Raw genomic sequence first — 26,237 nt, 5'->3', positions numbered from 1 at the left:
TGTGTAAATAAGCTCAGAATCACAGTTGTGTCAAATGTAGATATTTTACTTTTATATAGCAAGGGCTTTTGATGGAAACTCCAAGGACCTCAGTAGAGTTACACCAAAGATGAATTTGGTCTCAGATTTACACTGATATAACTGAGAGTAGAATTAGGCTCAAAAGGCCAAATTCTCCTCTCATTTAGATCAGTTTTACATTCATGTTGCTTCATTGACTTCAAAGGAGTTGCATTTGACTTACACCAGTGTAACTGAGAGAAGAAACAGACCCTTAATTCTTATTTTTGGACGTCATCTATTTTAGGAGCCCGGGATTGCACCGACTGTTAGTCTGTCTTTGCCATTGCAAGTGAACGAGTGCAACATGGCGTTTTAGGTCTGGGCACTTTTGACTATCGATTTAATGGAGGGGACCAGGGTAACATCTTTATCTCTTCCAAGGACAAGATGAAAATATGAGTGTATGGTTTAAATGAGTGTGTATTAGGGTTGCTAACTTTCTGATGTCAGAAAACTGAACACCCTTAAACTTCCCCCTGCTCCGCTCCTTCTCCAAGGCCCCACCCCTGCTCACTCCATCCCCTCTCCCTTCGTCGCTCACTCTCCCCCACATTCACTCATTTTCACTGGGCCAGGGATGAGGGTTTGGGGATGTGAGATGGGGCTCAGGACTAGAGCAGGGGGTTGGGGTGTGGGAGGGGGTGTGGGCTCTGGGAGAGAGTTTAGGTGTGGAAGGGGATCATGGCTGGGGGTTGGGGTGCAGGCTCCAGGCAGTGCTTACCTCAGGTGGCTCCTGGAAGCAGCCGGTAGGTCCCTGTGGCCCCTAGGCAAAGAGGCGGCCAGGGGGCTCTGCAGTCTGCCCTTGTCCACAGGTGCCACCCCCACAGGACCCATTGGCCGCAATTCTCAGCCAATGGGAACTGCGGAGCCGTGGCTCGGGACGGGGGCACCTCCCTGACTGCCCTTGCGCCTAGGGGCTTCAGGAACATGCTGTTATCTTCCAGGAACTGCGCGGAGCTGGATAGGGAGCCTGCCTTAGGCCTGCTGCACCGCTGACTGGACTTTTAATGGCCCGGTCAGCACTGCCAGGGTCCCTTTTCAAACGGGCATTCCAGTCAAAAACAGAATGCCTGGCAACCCTAGTGCTTATGTTTCTTAGAGAAAAATATATATACGTGTATATAAAGTTTTTCAGTAGTTTGCTGTTTTCTAGTATTTATGGGGCCTTAAACAATAGCTGGTATTTAAATAAGCGGAATGTTTTGGTGACAAGTAAAACTGCTGCAAGATTTACCAATGCCTACTTGATTAAGGCTGGGCAGTGTGATGGTATGTTGATTGATCTGGTATTATCATGCTGCTGAACTTCCAAACTATTTCAATCAGTGTCCATAAATAACATGTAATTCCTTCAGAATTTTGGACTATTCTTTTATATATATGCACGGACCTTGTCATTTTATTTAGCTGATAGAGGAAATGATTGGAGATGAGCATATTAGGCTCATTAGCTCTGTGTAGGAAACTAAAGTTACCTGAGATTGACAGCTTCGACATCTGAACTAGGGTCCTTTTCAAGAGCCCATTGAATTCAGTGGGAGTCATTCTATTGGTTTAAATAGACCTACGATCAGGTCCAAGAATTGTTTTACTAGTTAACTCACTTTGTGCATGAAAAGGGGCTAGATTCTTCTCTAAGGGTATGTCTACACTACGGAATAAGGTCGAATTTATAGAAGTCGGTTTTTTAGAAATCTGTTTTATATATTCGAGTGTGTGTGTTCCCACAGAAAATGCTCTAAGTGCATTAAGTGCATTAACTCAGAGGAGCGCTTCCACAGTACCGAGGCTAGAGTCGACTTCCGGAGCGTTGCACTGTGGGTAGCTATCCCACAGTTCCCGTAGTCTCCGCTGCCCATTGGAATTCTGGGTTGAGATCCCAATGCCTGATGGGGCTAAAACATTGTCGCGGGTGGTTCTGGGTACATATCGTCAGGCCCCCGTTCCCTCCCTCCCTCCGTGAAAGCAAGGGCAGACAATCGTTTCGCGCCTTTTTTCCTGAGTTACCTGTGCAGACGCCATACCATGGCAAGCATGGAGCCCGCTCAGGTAACCGTCACCCTATGACTCCTGGGTGCTGGCAGACGCGGTACGGCATTGCTACACAGTAGCAGCAACCCTTTGCCTTGTGGCAGCAGACGGTACAGTACAACTGGTAGCCGTCATCGTCATGTCCGAGGTGCTCCTGGCCACGTCGGCTGGGAGCGCCTGGACAGACATGGGCGCAGGGACTAAATTTGGAGTGACTTGACCAGGTCATTCTCTTTAGTCCTGCAGTCAGTCCTATTGAACCGTCTTATGGTGAGCAGGCAGGCGATACGGATTGCTAGCAGTCGTACTGTACCATCTTCTGCCAGGCAGGCAAGAGATGAGGATTGCTAGCAGTCATATTGTACCATCTTCTGCCAGGCAGGCAAGAGATGAAGATGGCTAGCAGTCGTACTGTACCATCTTCTGCCGAGCAGCCATTGAGATGTGGATGGCATGCAGTCCTTCTGCACCGTCTGCTGCCAGCCAAAGATGTAAAAGATAGATGGAGTGGATCAAAACAAGAAATAGACCAGATTTGTTTTGTACTCATTTGCCTCCTCCCCTGTCTAGGGGACTCATTCCTCTAGGTCACACTGCAGTCACTCACAGAGAAGGTGCAGCGAGGTAAATCTAGCCATGTATCAATCAGAGGCCAGACTAACCTCCTTGTTCCAATAAGAGCGATAACTTAGGTGCACCATTTCTTATTGGAACCCTCCGTGAAGTCCTGCCTGAAATACTCCTTGATGTAAAGACCCTCCCTTTGTTGATTTTAGCTCCCTGAAGCCAACCCTGTAAGCCGTGTCGTCAGTCGCCCCTCCCTCCGTCAGAGCAACGGCAGACAATCGTTCCGCGCCTTTTTTCTGTGCGGACGCCATACCAAGGCAAGCATGGAGGCCGCTCAGCTCACTTTGGCAATTAGGAGCACATTAAACACCACACGCATTATCCAGCAGTATATGCAGCATCGGAGCCTGGCAAAGCGATACCGGGCGAGGAGGCGACGTCAGCGCGGTCCCGTGAGTGATCAGGACATGGACACAGATTTCTCTGAAAGCATGGGCCCTGCCAATGCATGCATCATGGTGCTAATGGGGCAGGTTCATGCTGTGGAATGCCGATTCTGGGCTCGGGAAACAAGCACAGACTGGTGGGACCGCATACTGTTGCAGGTCTGGGACGATTCCCAGTGGCTGCGAAACTTTCGCATGAGTAAGGGCACTTTCATGGAACTTTGTAACTTGCTTTCCCCTGCCCTGAGGCACGTGAATACCAAGATGAGAGCAGCCCTCACAGTTGAGAAGCGAGTGGCGATAGCCCTGTGGAAGCTTGCAACGCCAGACAGCTACTGGTCAGTTGGGAATCAATTTGGAGTGGGCAAATCTACTGTGGGGGCTGCTGTGATGCAAGTAGCCCACGCAATCAAAGATCTGCTGATATCCAGGGTAGTGACCCTGGGAAATGTGCAGGTCATAGTGGATGGCTTTGCTGCAATGGGATTCCCTAACTGTGGTGGGGCCATAGACGGAACCCATATCCCTATCTTGGCACCGGAGCACCAAGCCGCCGAGTACATAAACCGCAAGGGGTACTTTTCGATAGTGCTGCAAGCTCTGGTGGATCACAAGGGATGTTTCACCAACATCAACGTGGGATGGCCGGGAAAGGTGCATGACGCTCGCATCTTCAGGAACTCTAGTCTGTTTCAAAAGCTGCAGGAAGGGACTTTATTCCCAGACCAGAAAATAACTGTTGGGGATGTTGAAATGCCTATATGTATCCTTGGGGACCCAGCCTACCCCTTAATGCCATGGCTCATGAAGCCGTACACAGGCAGCCTGGACAGTAGTCAGGAGCTGTTCAACTACAGGCTGAGCAAGTGCAGAATGGTGGTAGAATGTGCATTTGGATGTTTAAAGGCGCGCTGGCGCAGTTTACTGACTCGCTTAGACCTCAGCGAAACCAATATTCCCACTGTTATTACTGCTTGCTGTGTGCTCCACAATATCTGTGAGAGTAAGGGGGAGACGTTTATGGCGGGGTGGGAGGTTGAGGCAAATCGCCTGGCTGCTGGTTACGCGCAGCCAGACACCAGGGTGGTTAGAAGAGCACAGGAGGGCGCGGTACGCATCAGAGAAGCTTTGAAAACCAGTTTCATGACTGGCCAGGCTACGGTGTGAAAGTTCTGTTTGTTTCTCCTTGATGAAACCCCCCGCCCCTTGGTTCACTCTACTTCCCTGTAAGCTAACCACCCGCCCCTCCTCCCTTCAATCACCGCTTGCAGAGGCAATAAAGTCATTGCTGCTTCACATTCATGCATTCTTTATTCATTCATCACACAAATAGGGGGATGACTACCAAGGTAGCCCAGGAGGGGTGGTGGAGGAGGGAAGGAAAATGCCACACAGCACTTTAAGCACAGCACTTTAAAAGTTTACAACTTTAAAATTTATTGAATGACAGCCTTCTTTTTTGGGGGGGCAATCCTCTGTGGTGGAGTGGCTGGTTGGCCGGAGGCCCCCCCACCGCGTTCTTGGGCATCTGGGTGTGGAGGCTATGGAACTTGGGGAGGAGGGCGGTTGTTTACAGAGGGGCTGCAGTGGCAGTCTGTGCTCCAGCTGCCTTTGCTGCAGCTCAACCATACACTGGAGCGGTATTTAAAAAGACACATTTTATAAAACAGTGGCTACACTCTTTCAGGGTAAACCTTGCTGTTAACATTACATACATAGCACATGTGCTTTCGATACAAGGTCGCATTTTGCCTCCCCCCACCGCGTGACTACCCCCTCAACCTTCTCCCCTCCCTGTGGCTAACAGCGGGGAACATTTCTGTTTAGCCACAGGCAAACAGCCCAGCAGGAATGGGCTCCTCTGAGTGTCCCCTGAAGAAAAGCACTCTATTTCAACCAGGTGACCATGAATTATATCTCACTCTCCTGAGGATAACACAGAGAGATAAAGAACGGATGTTGTTTGAATGCCAGCAAACATACACTGCAATGCTTTGTTCTACAATGATTCCCGAGTACGTGTTACTGGCCTGGAGTGGTAAAGTGTCCTACCATGAAGGACACAATAAGGCTGCCCTCCCCAGAAACCTTTTGCAAAGGCTTTAGGACTACATCTAGGAGAACCGCAAATGCCAGGGCAAAGTAATCCTTTCACATGCTTGCTTTTAAACCATGTATAGTATTTTAAAAGGTACACTCACCAGAGGTCCCTTCTCCACCTGCTGGGTCCAGGAGGCAGCCTTGGGTGGGTTCGGGGGGTACTGGCTCCAGGTCCAGGGTGAAAAACAGTTCCTGGCTGTCGGGAAAACCGGTTTCTCTGCTTGCTTGCTGTGAGCTATCTACAACCTCATCATCATCATCATCTTCTTCGTCCCCAAAACCTGCTTCCGTATTGCCTCCATCTCCATTGAAGGAGTCAAACAACACGGCTGGGGTAGTGGTGGCTGAACCCCCTAAAATGGCATGCAGCTCATCATAGAAGCGGCATGTTTGGGGCTCTGACCCGGAGCGGCCGTTCGCCTCTCTGGTTTTCTGGTAGACTTGCCTCAGCTCCTTCAGTTTCACGTGGCACTGCTTCGGGTCCCTGTTATGGCCTCTGTCCTTCATGCCCTGGGAGATTTTGACAAAGGTTTTGGCATTTTGAAAACTGGAACGGAGTTCTGATAGCACAGATTCCTCTCCCCAAACAGCGATCAGATCCCGTACCTCCTGTTCGGTCCATGCTGGAGCTCTTTTGCGATTCTGGGACTCCATCATGGTCACCTGTGCTGATGAGCTCTGCATGGTCACCTGCAGCTTGCCATGCTGGCCAAACAGGAAATGAGATTCAAAAGTTCGCGGTTCTTTTCCTGTCTACCTGGCCAGTGCATCTGAGTTGAGAGTGCTGTCCAGAGTGGTCACAATGGAGCACTCTGGGATAGCTCCCGGAGGCCAATACCATCGAATTGTGTCCACAGTACCCCAAATTCGAGCCGGCAAGGTCGATTTAAGTGCTAATCCACTTGTCAGGGGTGGAGTAAAGAAATCGATTTTAAGAGCCCTTTAAGTCGAAATAAAGGGCTTCATTGTGTGGACGGGTGCAGGTTTACATCGATTTAACGCTGCTAAATTCGACCTGAAGTCCTAGTGTAGACCAGGGCTAACTTACCCTGCCACAACCACAGTGGCTTCAGGTGTGGTTGCACCAGTGAACTGCTGTTAGAATTTGGTTCAGTAATTGCAACTTGTTCAGATTCTTTAGTAACTTTAGAGATTGACATAACTTCTCCATAGTGCAACATCTATGTAAGGGGTACGCATGGGGGCTACTGTTTTATTTGTGCTGCAGGCATGAATTTCTTTATTAGTTTTTATATTGTATTTATATGTATTTTTCACAGACTTTTGAATGCCCCAGGGATATGTTTGTGAAATCTACTCTACTCGTATTTTAGCTCCTGCATGATTGCAGGTTCTCTGAGAAGACAGCATATGTATATGAATTCAGACCCATAAATGGCTCTCTGAGGAATTAATAACTGTGTGACATAATAACACGTCTGAATACCAGGAGAGTCCGTTTTATTTGGATTTATTTCAGTACCACTATTTTGGCTCCATTCACGTTCCTGAAGACCCCAAACACATAGTCCTACAATATATTGGTGATAACCTCATGAAGGAAATAGCACCAAGTATTAATATTCACTTCTTGGTCATTTGCTGCGCCTGTTTTAACTTGTTTGCACTAAAGGTAGTAAGGAAAACCCAGAAAACTCCCAGCTATTGAAATTAGCCTGACGTTTATTTCGGGCATCTTTGACATGAATGTCAAAATCATAGTGAAATCGGAAACAGACAGGAGGACTGAATTGGAAAGCGACCAGGGGACATTAGACCAGTGGGGTGTATGCAATGCCATAAAATTCACTACACATAAGTATAGAGCAATCCACCACAGGAAAGGAAATAAACAGTACAGATACTGACTGAGGGATAAACTGCCATCTAGAAAGGAATGAGTCTGAAAAAGGCTTAGGGTTGACTGTACATGGAAGACTAACTGTGAACTTGCAATGCAACACCATTGCAGAAATGGGCAAAACTGCTCTTGGATGTAAATATAAGGGGGAAATAGCCCTCATGCAGCTGTCACTGAAGTACTGTGTCTGGTCCTCACAGTTTAGTATAGCAAAACCGGATAAAGTACAGAGATGAGAAACAAAAATGCTACGACTGGAGGACATGACATCTGAAGTGCACTATTCATCCATATGAACCCACACTTCTGCTGGTCTGTCTTCATTGTTATGTAATCTTCGTGCAACACATCCAGACGGGTGTTTTGGCTGAAAGCTGTTTGTTAACAAATCCATCATACTGGCACCCTGGAAGGGTTTGGTTGAATGCATGCTAACGGTTGGATTCTTAATTTTATCTGAGGGAAACCTTTTCTTTCCACCATATATAGGAACTTTTCAATTGTTAGTACAGATCGACCCACTTCCCACACAGTATTCACCACAGGAGACATTGGAGGAATTGAAGGCATTCATAGAATTAGGCAGGTACTAAGAGTCCTGTCGTTGCCATTCCTGGCTTTATAAGAGTTTTCCTCTTATCACCCTGTAGTGCACAATCAAAACGATTGATCAAGACATGTGTACAGGATCTCTTCATGCAAGTAAGTGAAAAATCAATTTATGGCCACAGAAGTAAACAGTAGCATTAGCTTAATCTCTCTAGAGTCCACAATGGGTTCCTAGATAAAGGATATGACATTGGAAGTAGATCTGTTGATATGTGAGTTTATTGGTGCTCAGACGCAAGTGAAGAACGGGATTTAACATGAAACGTTTGTTTCCAATATGACAGAGATAGGAAAGGTGCATTACTTGTTGAATGCCAGTTGTCAGAGGAATTGTTTATTCCAGAACAGTTTATCCTAATTAAAATACAATCCTTTAGTCCTACCAAAGAGATTATCCATAGTCTGATACTGTCTACCAAACTTGAATTTTTAGGACTAGACTAACATGCACTGTTTACTTCCCAGAAGTTTGCTGGAAGTTTTTAGTTCTCAGCCGAGTTCTTAATGCCAATTCCACTCCTTTTCCAATATGGCATTTCAAAAAAGTGTCTTCTCCTTTGAAACTTTCATATTGATAAACACCAATCTGATGTAAATTACATGGGAAAGGCATATTACACAATTTTCCTATGTCGCATAAACAAAATCTGAGCTCATGCAAGTTATAAATAGTTCAAGACGAGAGTGTGGCCAAGGAATTGCTGAATGAATAAATGGAAGGTTATATCAACATTAATCATTAGATATTATATCAGGTCACTCACTGTCATTTGATTTGCATAACATTAAAACTATTTTCCCTACATTCTAATATTCCTCATGCCTCCTTCCCAGAGTTTAACATGGGGCCAACCAAGTCATACGTTAAATCCTTAGGTTCTACATCATTTAAGGTATACTCTTTCACTTGTGAGACTGCTTTTTTAGGTCGAATATTTTGACCATATGACCTCTCCCCCCCCCCCCCCCCCGGAAGCAATATTTTAGAATAAACACAAAATCTTTTGATGCAAAGGAGTTTCACCGGATTAAAATTAAATTGGAAGAGGAATTCAGTGTACCGTGTAACTTGTGGAATCTTTTCAGTTTGATTGAAGTTACATTACCTCAGGACTTATGTCTGCAGCTTATGTAATATTAACTGTTCTTCAATCAAAAGTTCATGAATACACTGCAGAATGAGAAAAGAGCTCATGATGTGAGCAGCAAGCACTTGGTTTTAACAAAACATAAATCCTAGAATCGATCCTTCCTGTTAAGTTAGATCATGTTGTTCACAGAGATAGACAGGTCCAAAAAGTATGTACAAATCTAACCTCAAAGTGTTTCTTTTTAAAATGTGACTACTGATGAAAGCTTTAAAAAAATCACCTTGTAGCATTCAAACCACTTGATTTTCTGTAGATTTGGAGAATAGTGGTATTTCATATGGGATGTCAATGACATTTTCATGTAAATTCTAATAATAATTCCTTACAGCACTAATATTTGTGTAGGTTGCAAATACTGTATTAGCCATATTTGTCTTTGGCCTGATGAATATCTGCATGGATCCTGTAGTGTGCTGTGCAATGCCACTTGCACTTGTTAGCTGAATGGGCAATTAATCTTCAATTTCTGATTCACGCTTGGAAAGGTTTTTTCAGGATAGACTAAGTATCTGACAGATCTGTACTTTTCAAGTCACTTAAACTATGGCTACCCAAGAGAGCTTACAGCGAAACCGATGTAGCTGCACCGCTGTAAACTCCCTAGTGTAACCACTCTAAGCTGATGGGAGAGAACTCTCCCATCAACTTAATTAATCCACCCCTAACGAGCGGCAGGAGAAGTTCTCCCACCAACATAACGCTGTCCACATTGTTGCTTTGGTTGGTGTAACTTATGTCGCGGGGGGGCTTATTGACACCCCTGAGCTACATAATTTATACCGACATAAGTGATAGTGTAGACATAGCCTTAGAATGTGGAGCTACCATATGAATTTAGAAAAAATGGTCTCCTTCTTTTAAAAATCCATTAATAATAATGTACGGAAAGTCTTACATTGATCTTCTCTATGATAGCCTTGTTGTAGAGTAATTATTCTTTTAATAAAAGGAGTACTTGTGGCACCTTAGAGACTAACCAATTTATTTGAGCATAAGCTTTCGTGAGCTACAGCTCACTTCATCGGATGCATGCAGTGGAAAATACAGTAGGGGGGTTTTATATACAGAGAGAACATGAAACAATGGGTTGTTATCATACACACTGTAAGGAGAGTGATCAGGTAAGGTGAGCTATTACTAGCAGGAGAGGGGAAAAAAACAAAAAAATCAACCTTTTGTAGTGATAATCAAGGTGGGCCATTTCCAGCAGTTGACAAGAACATGTGAGGAACAGTAAGGGGGAAAAATAAACATGGTGAAATAGTTTTACTTTGTGTAATGACACATCCACTCCCTGTCTTTATTCAAGCCGAATGTAATGGTGTCCAGTTTGCAAATTCATTCCAATTCAGCAGTTTCTCGTTGGAGTCTGTTTTTGAAGGTTTGTTGTTGTAATATTGCCACTTTTAGGTCTGTAATCGAGTGACCAGAGAGATTGAAGTGTTCTCTGACGGGTTTTTGAATGTTATAATTCTTGACATCTGATTTGTGTCCATTTATTCTTTTACGTAGAGACTGTCCAGTTTGGCCAATGCCTAAAAGTGGCAATATTACAACAAAAAATGTCAAAAACAGACTCCAACAAGAGACTGCTGATTTGGAATTAATTTGCAAACTGGACACCATTAAATTAGGCTTGAATAAAGGCTGGGAGTGGATGTGTCATTACACAAAGTAAAACTATTTCCCCATGTTTGTTCCCCCCCACTGTTCTTCACACGTTCTTGTCAACTGCTGGAAATGGCGCACCTTGATTATCACTACAAAAGGTTGTTTTTTTTCTCTCCTGCTGGTAATATCTCACCTTACCTGATCACTCTCGTTACAGTGTGTATGATAACAACCCATTGTTTCATGTTCTCTGTGTACATAAAATCCCCCTACTGTATTTTCCACTGCATGCATCTGATGAAGTAGGCTGTAGCTCACGAAAACTTGTGCTCAAATAAATTTGTTAATATGTAAGGTGCCACAGGTACTCCTTTTTTTTTTGTAGATACAGACTAACACGGCTGCTACTCTGAAACATATTCTTTTAATGTTTTGCATTCATCTAAATGTTTTCCACTTTGTGCCTGCTCCTGCTTGGCTCTCCCTGTATGCCAATCACAGCACTTTGACATCATGTGTTACCTTAATACCCATGATTCTAAACAAAGCAATGCCAAAGGGAACAAAAGTTCTGTCAAGTCATTAAAAGAAATCTCCTCTGCCATTAACAAAACTGATGCATGATCATTTAGAGCTATTAGTGAGTGTTGCCAGTTGAAGCAGGTTGTGATTACAGAATATATATAATAGATTTTACTCAACTAAAATTGTGTATTTGTATTATTATTTCTTAAGCAATGTAAGCTTACATAGTGTTGTGCATTAGGAGAACTATGTAAAATAAGGAAGAAGTACTTTGCCCCAAAAGACTAACAGTCCTAAGGACACAAACGGGAAATTGCTGCACACTGGAATACAAAACTTAGTGGTGGGTGGTCACTGAAATTGGAATGGATAACTGGGGAGGTGAATTTGAATAGGGAGAGGTCCCGGGGTTTGTTAGCTGGAAAGCTGGTCATGGTATAGGAAAGAAGGCAAAAAGTGAAGGTGAGCAAAGAAGTTAGAAGCTGTCAAGAGGAAAAAGCATAAAAGAAGTGAAAGGAGAGGGATTAGGGCAGAGGTGTGTGAAACAGAAGTTATAGGATATGCAGGTGAAGCTTTCAGAGAACTTTGCGTGGAAATCCAGGCTCACTGAAGTCAATGGCGACATTTCCATTGGCTTCAGTGGAGTAAAGGTTCCACCCAAGGATTGTGAGCTAGACTTTAGTTAGGTAGAATGTAAGGAGAAGGGAATATTTTTCTTAACCTAAATGGTCTGACATGTAGATACGACAGTAGTGGCTGTTGAGGTGGGTAAAGTCAATAGTAGGAGCCACATTTATCATGTTCACTTCTGGGCACTTCATTACCTAGATATTGACAAATCAGAGGGAGTTCAGAAAAGAGCAACAAAATGATGAGAGAGGGTGGAGGGGATGACTTATTAGGTAAGATTATAAGAGTCAAATATACAATATACATGAGGAGTAAGATGGAGCATAAAAGTGCACAGATGTATATGAATGATGTAAATACCATGGAGGGATATGAATTATTTAGAGTGATGGAAGAGGTTATCCATAGAAATGATAGGATGAAATGAAAATGGGAAAATATAGCCTGTTTGTCAGGGGAAATGTCCTGACCATGAGATCAGTAAAGTGTGGAATAGTCTTTCAAAGGAGGTGTGGAAGCCTCCTTGCCTGAGACTTTTAGAACTAGACTGGCCACAGCACTAGAAGTGTGTATAGGGAAAGAATCCTGCAGAAGACATACTAGACGACCTAATAGGTAATTTTTGTTTCTAGTTTCTATCATGCTATTAATTTAAACATTATGCCTGTGTCAAGATTTGAGAATGAGGAGGGACACACAGTTAGTGGCTGTCCCAACCAAAGCTCTGCAGCATGGGCTGATGTGGGAGGGGATGGAGGGCAAGAGGCTTGAACAAGGATTGGCTTCCCCTAACCAGGCTCTAGTAACTAAAGGCTTCAAGGGCACCTTTGAAAGTATCCCCCCAAATTGTGGCTGCAGTGTGCATGGGGAGTGGGTTCATTGTGCACATTCTCCCAAATCTAGTGTACCCATGCAAGATAGGCATAATAAAAACCTATTGTACATACATATAACTTAACTGTTGCCAAATGTATATACACCCCCACCCCAAAGTGCTCTTAAAATCCTGAAAGTTATTGCTCATATATTTATTTGCAGTATTTAAGGTATTTGTGCGGTTTTCTACATTTAGAATGGGGAATTACGGCAGATAGCATCAGTAATGTTTAAAAACCTAGATTGCTACATTGTGAGATTTTACCAGCACCTACTTGTCTGTGTGTGCATGTGTGTAGATGTAATGCATATTTTTAAGAGACATAGAGGATCTCTCAAAACTCTCAAGATGGATTCCTGTGTGCGTTTCAGTCTTTAGAGGATATTTAACCTGTAACAGGCCCAGGAAGTGAGAGACTGAGGAATCAGTAACTCTGAAACCTACCGTTAGAGTCTAACCAGTGTTTTACTATAGTACGTGTTCAGGGTTTAAGAGTTCTCTTAGCTGTTAGTGTATTAAGATGTATAAAAAGATGCTTGATAATAAGTTTACTCTTAACTATTATCATCTTTGCCCTAAATTGTAGCATGTTGTAAGTTAAAACGTACCCTGCGTTCTCACTGAACTCTGTATATTGGAGTAACGGTTGAACTCTGTATATTGGAGTAACGGTTGATATCTTCATCATTTGTAAACGTTTCCAGCAATTTTAGTGCCCGTTTTTAACTGTGGGGAAATCAGGGTACTATATTCTTTCTAAACTACTGTTTGTAGCAAAACACTTACAAAAATATCTTTAAGAAACTGTAGAGATGAATCTTTCTACTGATTTGTGTTATTTAAATTGGCAAATTCTGTTGGTAATGATCACTGGATGAAGTGTATTTCAAAGAATGGGGTATTTCTTTGTTAGCTGTGGTTCAATAGATCTATTTACTTCCCTAGTTGCTTTTAACCAATAAACTTTGCATTCTGTGACGGACTGACTTTTTTTTTTTTTTTAAACCTAGGTTAGCCTTCCCAATGACAGCTGTGTGGAAGAAATATTACGGGTGAGTTTAATGCTTTTGCTCCTATATCATCTTCTAATTATGGTTCTGGTGTCTCATCTTTGTTCAGTAAGCTATACAGAGTTCACAATATTATATTTAAATAACACTAAACTAGTGAGTACAAAATTAAAGAGACACTGTCAAGGTTTTCTAGGCCCAAAATATTATCTATGTTGGGGTTAGTTCTATATACTCTCATTTCTCCTTTTCCAAAGCTATGTCTACACTACAGTGCCTATGTCGGCCTAACTATGGTGGCATTGCCCCTTAGTATAGATGCTGCGTACACCGATTGAAGGAATTTTTCAGACAATGTGGGAACGCCCCCTCCCCAAACAATGTTAGCTATGCTGATTGAAGCACTCTTCTGTCGGCATAGCTGCATTTACACTGGGGATTTTCTCGGCATGTCTTTAGGCGGTGTGTTTTTTTCCACAGTTTTAAGTGTAGACCAATCCCAGGTAATCCCAGTCACAGTTCAGGGCTAGCTGCACTATTGACCGCTCTCAGTCTCAATGAGTGCAGCCCCTTCAGGTGACCAGCCTCTTGTGTTCCCATCCTGGGGAAGAATCCCATGATTTTCCCACTCACAGTCCAGGTGCTAGGCTGCAACCACCCTGAGTACCAAATACAATTGCCTAGTGGTCCCAACTGGATTCAAGCCCTGCAAATCTGCCCTTCAGGAGCTGTGAGCAGTGGTAAACACAGGTCTCAAAATAGCCTCTTGCAAACAAAGTATTGTTTAATCTGAAGAGCAGGAACAAACCATAAGAGGAAATAGGGTTTTTAACATAAAGAACAGCCTACATTCATGAATAAAATTTACGTATGCCTAGCTTATCCCAGAAACCCTAATCTTGGGGAATTTTGGGGGGTGGAGGGAAGGTCAGCCTGCACCACAGTGGTCTCTGTATCTCTCCCTCTTTGTGCATCAGGGCATGGATTTTTATCCACTCCAAAGTCCTTTGTTTCCATTTCATGCGTCAGGACCCTCCTTCCTGGCATCACTGTCTACAATGCTGCTCTCAGGATAAAATTGCAAAGGGATCGACACCTACACTGTCCTTTTAAATCTCTGTGAATGGAGGGCTATCAGAAATGTTTGCCTGCTTTCCTGCCTACCTATAAACTAACCCATACCTGAATCAACCCCTAATAACCATAAAGCAAACACCACAATAACAATCAAACACACAGATGGCCATATAACGTCAGTAAAATAATACTGGCGTTTTTGACTAGAGCTGGTTGGGAATTTTTCAACTAATCATTTTTTCATCAAAAAGTACACATTTGCCAAAACCTGTTCACAAACCAGAGTCAGTTAAATGAATTTCCTCACTCAAAATAACAAAAAAAGGAAAAAAAGTTTATTCAGGTTTTTTTGGTTCACAAATCATTTTGACTTGACTTCTCATCCTGGTTCAAGATGGAGAAAAAATTCTGAAGTCTTGAAAATATTTGCAGATAGGAGAAACATTTTCTGCCCAGCTCGATTTCCCATGCTCTTCACCGTCCCATTGAAACCAATAAGTTTCCAGTGTTCCTCTATAATTTGCGGTCCCTTCTAATCCTATGATTCGATGATTCTAAACCAATGTGGAAAGCTAGCACTAGTGTGGTATCTGATGATAATAAATGTGAAATTGTGTATCCCATGGAGTAATACATCCAAGGAAGGAAAAAACTTTGGTTTCAAGCTTCGCAAGGGTTATTATGTAAAGAATAGAGAGGGAGGAAAAAATAAGGTTGAAAAAATTATTAAAAGTACTTTTTGTGTTTTTAAATCTGTTTCTCCATCTGTGTTGTTTATATATTTGAATTATGTTTGTTAATATTGGAAGGAATTAACTGCTGGATGGGAAAGCAGTTATTTTCAGAAAAACAATGTCAGAAAGAAGTATAAAGTAAATTACTATTTCCAAGGGTCAGTCATTCGGGTGACTGTTTTAATGCATAAACAGCACATATACTTACAAAACGCAAGAATATCTTACGGGGATCTGATCCTGTTCCCATTGAAGTTGATGGCAAATCTCTTACTATCTTCAGTGGCTGCATAGTTAGACACTAATACTGTATTACTGCTACCCTTGTGACCTACTGGTAGTGATCTGCATTGGCATGGACTGAGTTTACATTTCTCAGGCCTCGCACTAAAGCTTGTTGAAGTCAGTGTGAGTATCTCCATTTACTTTAATTGGCCTTGGACCAGATACATACTCCCTAGGAGCCACTTTTGGTGATGTTGAGTAGCACCTTATTCCATGAGTAGGCCTATTAAAATCAATGGAACTAAACTCAGTGTGAACAAAGTGCCAGAATCTGGCCTTAGGCTAATAGGGCTGACTAAACCTGGCCATATTCTGCTCAGATACATTGGTGTGAATCCAGAGTAACTCCATCATAACCAAACATTTTACTACGAAGGCTGCTTATCAAACACTTTGTAACTATTGGCAATCCCTGCTAAAGACAGAACGAGGACTAGCATATTGCTGAGATATATTTGCAAAGTTGTGTGGGAAACTTTCTCAGAGCCAGTTGGTAATATACCTGGCTCCAGCCTGTTATATCAGTCTCCCTTGAGTGTATTTCACTCCAGGTATTTAAGAAAGTAAGGAAAGTAAACAAGTAAGCTGAGAGCCCTCTGATTTTAGAATTTTTTTTTTTTGGATGATCTTGATTAGTGTTGTTTGTAGACCTAGAGGTTTGGGATTCCTAACAGATGCTAACAAATAAAAATGGAGTTTAACTGAGTTTACGGTCAGAACTTACCAGCCAAGAGAGGGGAAAAAGTCCTGTGTCCATTCAGACCCCTGAGTCTTCTGAGACAAAATTTCAGTGTTTCAGATTTCCTGAAACACTTAGCCACTTATGTCATCTTGTGTAAGTGCCTGGAGAACTGCTCATGATACCATAACTAAAGGTTAATGATAGACCAGTCTCCTGTTGATTTTGCTTTTCTAACCCGCATGGCTGAGAAGTTTTGTTTAAAAAAAACCGTTGCCTTCAAACTAAAGCCAAACTGTAAAAGTAATACAGCACATTTGCATTGATTACAGGTTACCAGCACTAGACAGATAGATGGAGATGGATAGATGGAGTTAGATAGGCCTCCTTCTGTTCCAAAATATCTCTTACTATTTAAAGACAATGTGATATCTATGGAAGAGCAAATAAAATGAAAAAACAAAACCCAAGAAAATATTTTTCTTTATTCATATGCAACTAATAATATGGATTTAAATTAACCTGTAAATTGCTAGTCATATAAAAAAAGAATTCATTAGAAAATTGTGATACAAACTAGAAAAAAAAACTCAGATGCTTTAAACCAAGGTTCGGAGTCCGATGCTTCTGTTTCTTACACCAGTGTGCTCTAATGCTGTTGTTATGTGGTGTTTGCATTGCAGTAACATGGAGAGACTAGGGACCATTATGCTAGGCACTTTACAGACACATAACAAAAAGGCAGTCTCTATCCAAAGAGTTTAGGATCTAAATTAATAGAGTTACTCCTGATTTACATCATTGGCAAGGAGAGGAGAGTCAGGCCTGCTGAGCATTAATTTACATCACTTTGACTTTCAAAGTTGTGTCCAATATGGTTTTGGAACCAATACTGAGTATTGTGATTAGAGGCCAGCATCTGCTTTCATTTATACAAGTGTAAATCTGAATTAACACTTTTGACTTAAATGCCTCTTCTTGTAACCTTTGGTGGATCTGATGCCACTAGACAGCTCCAGTACTTGCGTGACTGGAACACAGTGATTGAGACTGTAGTCATCCCATGCACACCTGCCTGGGGCTAGCCACGGTCTCGTGATATATGTGTGTAGGGAACCAAATACTGCCCTCAGATTCATTTTCAGCTCCTGTGCTTTTCATTGCGGGGGCCAGGCAGGGGGCAAAATTTATCCCAGTGAATGCAAGCTAACAGTGGTGTTTCACTGCAATGGGATTTCTGCAGAATACTGCAGGAATCTCCTTTAGGACGTATAAGCTCTGTCCTAGAAAATCTTGCTGACTCGGCAGGAATTAGAGCCAGTTAAGTCTGCTCTCACTGCAAGAATCACTCTGCCAACCAGTGAAATGCAGCCACCTCTGGAATGAAATAGGTCATAGTACAAAACACTACATATAGCTTTAGAACAGGAAAAGGTTACTTCATGCCTTTGAAATTCCATGAGGAATTTTAGGAAGGCTGAACGTAATTACCCATATTGAGATTTAGGACCAGATCTTCAGCTGATGCAAAGTGGCATAGCCCCACTGGAATCAAGATCTGGCCCTATATATAAAAAAGCAATCATTTCTGTGTTGCTAAATTGCTCTTTTTACAGTGAGGTAAACATTTAAATCTAAAAAACTGGCACTGCATAGCAGGGCAGAAAGAATTCTAGAAGGTGTCTATTTCATGGTAGTGTAGTGTCAAGTAACTAGATGGATTTCTGATATTATACAGACAGCTGTGGTATTAATTAAAAGCTTTCTAGTCTAGAAGCAAAACAAATCCTAAATATAATTTAGATTGTAATTAGAATAAAAATGACTGGAGTTAAATAAGAAAAGTCTATAATTTATACTGTCTTCTATTCTTCTGATGACTAGCTCATATCTAATGACATTGCAGAATATGTAAATGGATCAGCAGGTGAAAATGCCCTTGACTGGGTAAATTATGTGTAGTAGTACCTTTCTCATGCCATTTGAAAGCACTAATGGATTTAATATGTATTATCCATAGCGGAGGTGAGCTGTTCACAGAGCAAAATTAGCCTGTAACAGATATAGCCCATTATTTGCCCCTCAGTAATTGTTTTCTCTCCTAAAATACAAACCAACACTGAAGAACGATGCTAAACCTAATTATAATAATTGTAATTTGAAAAATACAGGTACGCTGTCCAGCATGGTTACAAATGCACTTAGTAGCTGACAAGCAGTTTAAATATTTTCATGTGAAATCTGGGGGTTTGCTGAGAGGGACATGATGTGAATTTAAAACAATTCTACAGACGTCATTGGACAAGTGAATAATGAGCTGACTGGCCTAGTAAATCATGTGAACCTGTCAAATGTGGGAACACGTTGGGGAGGAGATGATGTCCAATAACAGTAACTTAGCAACCTAGCATTTAGCTGTCCAGAGAATGAGTAAGAGTAGCCACTTTTAAATAGCTGAGTAAATAAACGAATGCCTATATGTCTTAGGTGTGCCATAAAAATAGCCCTGCACTGTATGTTTTTTGTCAAGCTCCTTCTTTCTCCTGGATAACATGATTTATTATTTCTATTGAAATGAAAAAAGAGATTGAAAAGTGAACTCACGTGTAAATGTGTATCCATGCCCTCTGTACCTTGGCTGGAGGGAAGGCTCAGGAAGCATTCCTTGAACAGACAGTCACCTGCTTTGAAGACTACAGTGTGTGTCAAGTACTTTCTCCCCCCCCCCCACCTTCCCCTTTAGACCTCATTTATGAACACAAATATTTTTATGGGTAAAAATAATTAAAATAAATATAAAATAAAACAATTAATTTCTCCAGAATCCCCAAATCAACACACTGCCAACTTTAAAATAATGTTTTCTCAGTAGATGAAGGGCCAATTTTTGCTCTTCCATCAGTGTAAATCGAAGGGTAGTTCCACTGACCCCTGAATTCTTCTCTCATTTACAACAATGTAGATCAGGAGTAGCTCCACGTCCTCCTGTTGCTGTACTAAGCTGATTTATCCCTGAATTATTCTGGTGTAAATGAGAGCAGAACTTAGCCCTAAGCCTGCAACTAAGCACAGAATTCAGCCCGATGGGCCTATGATGTAGCCGTCACTCTGGAAAGATGAGAATGCTATGTGGTTTGTTCATACCAGAGTTTTGTCGGTGATCTTGTTAACACCAGCAGGAGTAATGCCAATGAAGCCAATAGAATTACCTAGGCCTGTTTTTCTGGTGTTTTACTCCTTATATAGCCATTTAAAGCAGTGCCATAGTGGGCCCTTCAGTTGAATTCAGGTTGTTCCAGGACCGAGGGGAGGGCAAAGATGGCTGTATGCCACCTTATGCCCCCAATTCTAGGGCAGTGCCCCAGTGCAGTGTAGACTAGCCTTGGGATGCTCTATGTTACATCTGAGTCATTCTGGCCGCTGAGGATCATTGGAGCACTGCAGTATCCCAGCCATGTCTCTTCACAGTGGCAATGCTCCTCATTTGCCCCCTGTGGAAGGCTGGCTATCTTAATTTTGTGCCAGTAGAGGATTCCCCTGCGTAAGGGATGTCATCATGTGACCACCTAGGCCAACTTTAAGTCTGCTGTGTTCTGCCAGATCGGAGCCAAGCAGACATAGTGGGGCAGGGGCAGGATCTGACGCTGGGGAGTGCATAGTTGGTGTAAAATGCTTCCAAATAAGAATGGTGGTATTTTGCACCTGCTTGGCACAGGTGTAAACGACTACAGAAAGGTGAAGGCAATGAAAGATCAGGACCTCCGCAGTATAGACAAGTGGAAGTGAGATCAGTTTCAGGCCTCAAGTAATTGGCCTGCAGATATCTTATTTTGTATTTTTAAAATGTTAAGCAAATTAGTTGGCAATGCACTTTGAAATGCAAAGATTGGTAATTACACAACAAGTCTATTCTGGCCTATCTGTACTGGAACAATAGAAAGATTACAAACAGATAGAGGGAGGTTACACTGTACCTATTTCCAACACAATATTCAACTCTGTTTTCTTATCGCCTTGAATGTAATATTTTAACACATATTTTGCAGTGCCAAATTGAAATGTTCCCAATTTCAGTCACATTATTTAATTCTACTATCATTGCCAGATTTAATATTACTGCTAAAATTACTATAAAGTAAATTGGCACCATCACAATGAACACAACATTGACTAGCATTTGGCAATGTGTTAATGTATCTGAAGAGAATAAGGTGATTCTCATCTGTCAAATGAATGAAAATGTACTAATTTGGTCCCATTTCCGATGCTCTTCACCCGCTCAGTTATACAAAAGGAGCCACTTTGTAGGCTTTTTTTCTCTTTATAATCACCTCAGGAGTGAGTTAACATAGATTTTAATGTCTCACATGATGTACATCCTTGCTCCCATTAAATACACTCAGTGTCATGGCAAAGATTGTAAGAAAAATGGAAACTGCACAAAAGGAATCCAGGTTGGGGATGAAGAGAGTAAGATTACCATTAAAGATGGGAAAATTGGCTTATGTGAAATAGAGCCAACCTCAAACATTGCTCAAACATCTAACTGAACTCAAACTGCACCTCTTTGTGGTGTTTGAAAAAAGTTTTGTTAGCTTTATATAATACTTTCAAATGCCTCTAAACTTTGAGGACCAGAGAGAACTGGAAACATAAAAACAAAATACTGTGAGAGAGGCAGTTCATGGGGCTTCTTGCAATTGACTGGCAACATGGACTTTTCTCACAAGATTTCCAGTCCAGATTTGCAGGCCCAAGGGGCCCAAGTCTCCCCTCAGTTACGTCAATGTACATACAGAGTAGCTCCATTGAATTCAGCAATTACTTCAGTGAAAGAGAGGAGAATTGGAATGAGATCAATCCAGGTGGTGTTCAATCTGCCGGGAGGCAACATCCCTTTGAGTTTTGCCATGGTGATGACTTACAGTGTTATGGCCCTTCACCAAAGCTGTACTAAGTGTCCTCTCTTGAGTGTCTGAGGGAGTGCATAAATCCCTTGTAAAAACTGTAGTAGGAAGCTTTGAATGGACTCTACCTGGCCATCCTGAAGTACCAGATTACAAAGTGATAACAACTTGTGACCTATGGAACAAGCTTCTATCAAACATAAGAGCCACTAGAGGCTAGCATGCTCCACTTCTGTATACTACGAAGAAAAATCAATCTATAAATAAAGTCATGTTTTGAAACACACACCGTTAAATATTTCTCTGTTCTCCAATGAATCATTTCTGTATTTCATCTTATCCTGTCATAGTGAAACACGGTAAATATGGGCATGAGTGTTTAAACTGCTGGCAGTGTTACCTTTCACTTAAGTAGATTAATAATGCGTAGTTTACATAACAAATTCTGTGCCTTGGGCACAGAAATGCAACATTTCAAACATATTCTAATGGAGCCATTAGGGTTTGTGAATGAGTATTTGTTTTACAAACAGTTGTGGTATGAAATGACAGAACCAATCGCATTTTCTGTCAGATCTTTATCTAATAGAAGGGGAGGGCTGCACTCTGTCAGCCTTCAGGGCAGGGACTGCAGGTTTAAAGCAACAAGCTAAGATCTATGATGTACAGCTGGTGGGAAACCCCATATAAATTAGCCAGGCCGAAGGAGCTGGTTGGTCCGTTGAAGGATAAGTTGGCCCCCATGTAGTTAGCTCAGAGAGAGATCGCACGCTCTTTTCTCCTCCTCTCTCTTGGTATTCAGGGCTGGAGTTGGGGCTAAACAGGCCAGCAATGATCAAGAGAAAAGTAGAACTGGCATGGAGCCACAGGTACCAACTTTTCAGTGCCAGGGGGTGCTTGACCCCTGGCTCTGCCCTAGGCCCTGCCCCCACTCCACCCTTCCCCCAAGGCCACACCCATGCCCTGCCTCTTCCCACCCCCGCTCCACCTCTTCCTGCCCAGTCCCACTCCCTCCCCCGAGCTCATTGCATCCTCGCTCCTCCCCCCTCCTCCCCAGCCTCCTGCATGCTGTAAAACAGCTGTTCCCAGTGGGCAGGAGGCATGGGGAGAGAGGGGGAGGTGCTGATCCATGGAGCCCGTCAGCGGGCAGGAGGCGCTGAGGGGATGGGGGGAACTGATAGGGGAGGCTGCTGGATGGTGCTCAGCACCCAGCATTTTTTCCCTTTGGGTGCTCCAGCTCCGGAGCACCCACAGAGTCAGCACCTATGCATGGAGCATGTGATTGGATGCCTGTTCAAAAAGCTTATCCCCAGTTGTGCCTTATAGACATAGCTGCTCATACGTTGCACAGCCCCAGTGGGAACTCCAGGAAGCATTGTGTGTAATGCATCCCCGAGCTCACTACCATACAGTAAGAGTGATGCTTACCCCACGGAGAACAATATCACAAAGGCAGTGTGGGCTCATCTCCTTCTCCTTCCACCTAACCTCCCTACTTATTTGCCAAGATTTCCTTCAGATGTTTTCAGCTGCTGTTGTCCCTGCTTCATTAGATCCCTCAGTAGATCCCTGTAGATGTCTAACAAGGAAGATTGGTGCTTCCAGGGGTAAATTAAACCCAGTTGTTCCCTGCAATCCCATGAAACACAGAGGGGATGGAGTGTTGGACTCTCCTGTTCTGGGAAAGACTGGTCCCACTACAACTGGTTTCTGCGGGCATCCACTATGACCCTCTGTATAATGGACAAGAAACTCAGAAACAGGCCACAAATTGGGAAAGGAAATGAAAACCTCAGATTGGCAAGGAGTAGGGGGACTAAAATAGGGAAAGAACAAGTTTAAAATGACTTAGATAAGTTAGATGTCTTCAAGTCACCAGGGCTAGTTGAAATACATCATAGAGGAGACATTGAGGAGACATCTGAGCCATTAGCGATTATTTTTGAAAAGTCATGGAAGATAGGTGAGATTCCAGAAGCCTGGAAAAGGGCAAATAGAGTGCCAATCTATAAAAAAGGGAATAAGGAAAACCCAGGGAATTACAGACCAGTTATCTTAACTTCTGTACCCGGAAAGATAATGGAGCAAATAATTAAGCAATCAATTTGCAGACACCTCGAAGATAATAAGGTGATAAATAACTGTCAACATGGATTTGTCAAGGACAAATCATGTCAAACCAACCTAATTGCTTTCTGTGACGAGGTAACAAGCCCTGTGGATAGTGGGGAAGTGGTAGACATGCTATATCTTGACTTCAATAAGGATTTTGATACTGTCTTGCATGACCTTCTCATAAACAAACAAGGGAAATACAACTTAGATGGAGCTGTTATAAGGTGGGTGCATAACTGGTTGGAAAACCGTTCCCAGAGAGTAGTTATCAGTGGTTCAGTCAAGCTGGAAGAGCATAACAAGTGGGGTCCTGCAGGGATCAGTCCTGGGTCCGGTTCTGTTCAATATCTTCATCAATGATTTAGATAATGGCATAGAGTACACTTATAAAGTCTGTGGATGATTACAAGCTTGGAAGGGCTGCAAGTGCTTTTGACGGTAGGATTAAAATTCAAAATTATCTGGACAAACTGGAGAAATGATCTGAAGTAAATAGGATGAAATTCTATAAGGACAAATGCAAAGTACTCCTCTTAGAAAGGAACAATCAGTTGCACACATACAAAATGAGAAAGTACTCCTGCAGAAAGGGACCTGAGGGTCAGAGTGGATCATAAGCTAAATATGAGTGAACACTGTAACACTATTGCAAAAAAAAGCAAATATCATTCTGGAATGTATTAGCAGGAGTGTTGTAAGCAAGATTAAAGTAGTAATTCTTCCACTCTACTCCATGCTGATTAGGCCTCAGCTGGAGTATTGTATCCAGTTCTGGGCACCACATTTCAGGAAAGATGTGGACTAACTGGAGAAAGTCCAGTGAAGAGCAACAAAAATAATTAAAGGTCTAGAAAACATGACCTATAATGGAAGATTGAAAAAATTAGGTTTGTTTAGTCTGAGAAGAGAAGACTGAGGAGGGGATATGATAACAGTTTTCAAGTACATAAAGGTTGTTACAAAGAGGAGGAAGAAAAATTGTTCTCTTTAACTTCTGAGGATGGAAGCTGGGAATGGGCAACAGGAGATGGATCACTTGATGATTATTCATTCCTTCTGAAGCACCAGGCATTGGCCACTGTTGGAAAACAGGATACTGGGCTAGATGGACCTTTGGTCTGACCCAGCATGGCTGTTCTTATGTTCTTAGGACAAGAGGCAATAGGCTTAAATTGCATCAGGGATGGTTTAGGTTGGACATCAGGAAAAACTTCCTAATTCTCAGAGCCAGGGACAAATTGTAGGAGCCTATCTTCAATCTCATTATCCTCAGAGGCTACATGCAGGCATAACCGGTCCATATGCAGTAAATTGAAAGAAAAAGGAAAGACCATAAACCAGAGATGAGGCTGAATCAGAACCAGAGGGTAAGAAGAGGAGGCACAAGACAGATTCTTTCAATCAGAATGCTTTGAAATGCCTCTCAGGCAGGCCATTGCAGCTCAAGATATTCTGCTACACAAACCTCCCAAGAAGGAAAGTAAGGAGGAACGAGATGGGGAGAAGCCACTACAAAGCTTTTATAAGATCAGAAGCTACAACCGTATAACCCACTTCATACCACGCTGGAGGTTGATGTAAGAGAGGGATGGAAGTATCTGGCTCCAACCAATCATCTTAAGAATTTTTGTACCCGCATTCCCAATGTGCAACAAGCCAAATCTGACCTGTGTCACTCCACATCTCTTCTTCTCTGACCAAGAACACATAGATCCCAGCCAAGGGGCATTTCCTCCTACGGAGACTCAGGAGAAATTGAGGTGACATCATCCATCCTGATGGCCTTGGCAGCCTCCATGTGATTTGCAGGGGCAGTCATAACTTAGACAGGCACTCTAAAAGGCATCATCTGTCTCAAAAGCAAGACATTCCAAAGTCCTAGGGGCTTCTGTCAAGAAATCTTTCTGGCCGCAGCCATTGTTTTGGGTGCAACTGTGGATGCCCTGTGACTCATGTACACATCCCATCAGTATGTCCACACCACGTAGCCTTGAGACCACCATGCTCACAGCACATCCATTTGAACCCTTTTGGGAGGTGGTTTTATACTTCCTATCCATCAAGCTTGTCTCAGCTGGTGAGGTCTTCAGAACAGGCCACACCCTTCCTAACAGAAATGGACAGATTTGCTTCTGCCCCCAAATGAGTTGAACACCTTTTATAATGGATGTGTAGACATCTCAAAGAATTTTTTGGTAAGCATAGATAAAATTTCCTGTGCCCATCCTTGCCTCTGTTTCCCTGGGTGACCTTGAGATGCCACTTAGCCCTCAGTTTTCCTATCTATAAAATGGGGAAATAATATTGCATAGGGGTACAATGAGACTAAATTCATTGTTTGCAAAGTGCATTGAGACCCTCAGCTGGAAGGTGCTGTACCATGTCAAGTATTACTGCTGTTCTATTATAACAGCACAAAGGCGGTCTTGGGCCGCCGTCCTCCCCCCCGCCACCAGCGGCAGTCCTGGGCCATGTGCCACCGCCCCTGCCCTCCCCCAGCACCAGCAGCCGCCCCCGGGCCATGTGCCGCCACCCCCCAGCACCAGCAGTGGTCCTGGGCCATGCATCACCTCTCGCCCCAGAGCACCCGCGGTGCCCCCGTCACGCATTTAAAATTACACTGGACGCTACGGGTTAGCCATCTCTGTGGAAGATTGCTAACATTTCCTTGAAGAAAGCATGGTGCTCAATTTAATGTTCCAAGCCCTCTTATGGATTTTCAATCTGTTTTAGCCATATATCTCAAAATGTGCTTAACATTATGGGGTAAGGTTATTGAATACGTAAGGTCCTTTCAATTTCTTAATACAGGACATGTTTCGTAATATGCATGTGAGAAGAATGCACGTTCCATGGATGGAGAGACTTTTTTGAACTTTTCAAACTGTCGCATTAAAATTGTCACAATTGTTTAATTAGCGAATAGATCCTGCCACACTGATTTATGTCAGCCATGTAA

General features: G+C 42.8%; 1 protein-coding gene across 3 annotated transcripts in view; it reads left to right on the top strand.

Annotated features, from left to right (window-relative positions):
• Positions 1–26,237, top strand: part of AFF2 (ALF transcription elongation factor 2) — a 412,391-nt gene that overhangs the window by 207,750 nt on the left and 178,404 nt on the right. For all 3 annotated transcript variants that reach the window (XM_075132559.1, XM_048863483.2, XM_048863485.2), the window contains exon 4: positions 13,482–13,523. In XM_075132559.1, the coding sequence (XP_074988660.1) occupies positions 13,482–13,523 (42 nt within the window). The remainder of the gene's footprint in view (positions 1–13,481; positions 13,524–26,237) is intronic.

The sequence above is a fragment of the Caretta caretta genome, chromosome 9 (genome assembly GCF_965140235.1).
Source record: "Caretta caretta isolate rCarCar2 chromosome 9, rCarCar1.hap1, whole genome shotgun sequence".
NCBI lineage: Eukaryota > Metazoa > Chordata > Testudines > Cheloniidae > Caretta > Caretta caretta.
The sequence above is the reverse complement of the archived record's forward strand: the minus strand, read 5'-3'. Positions and strand labels throughout refer to the sequence as shown.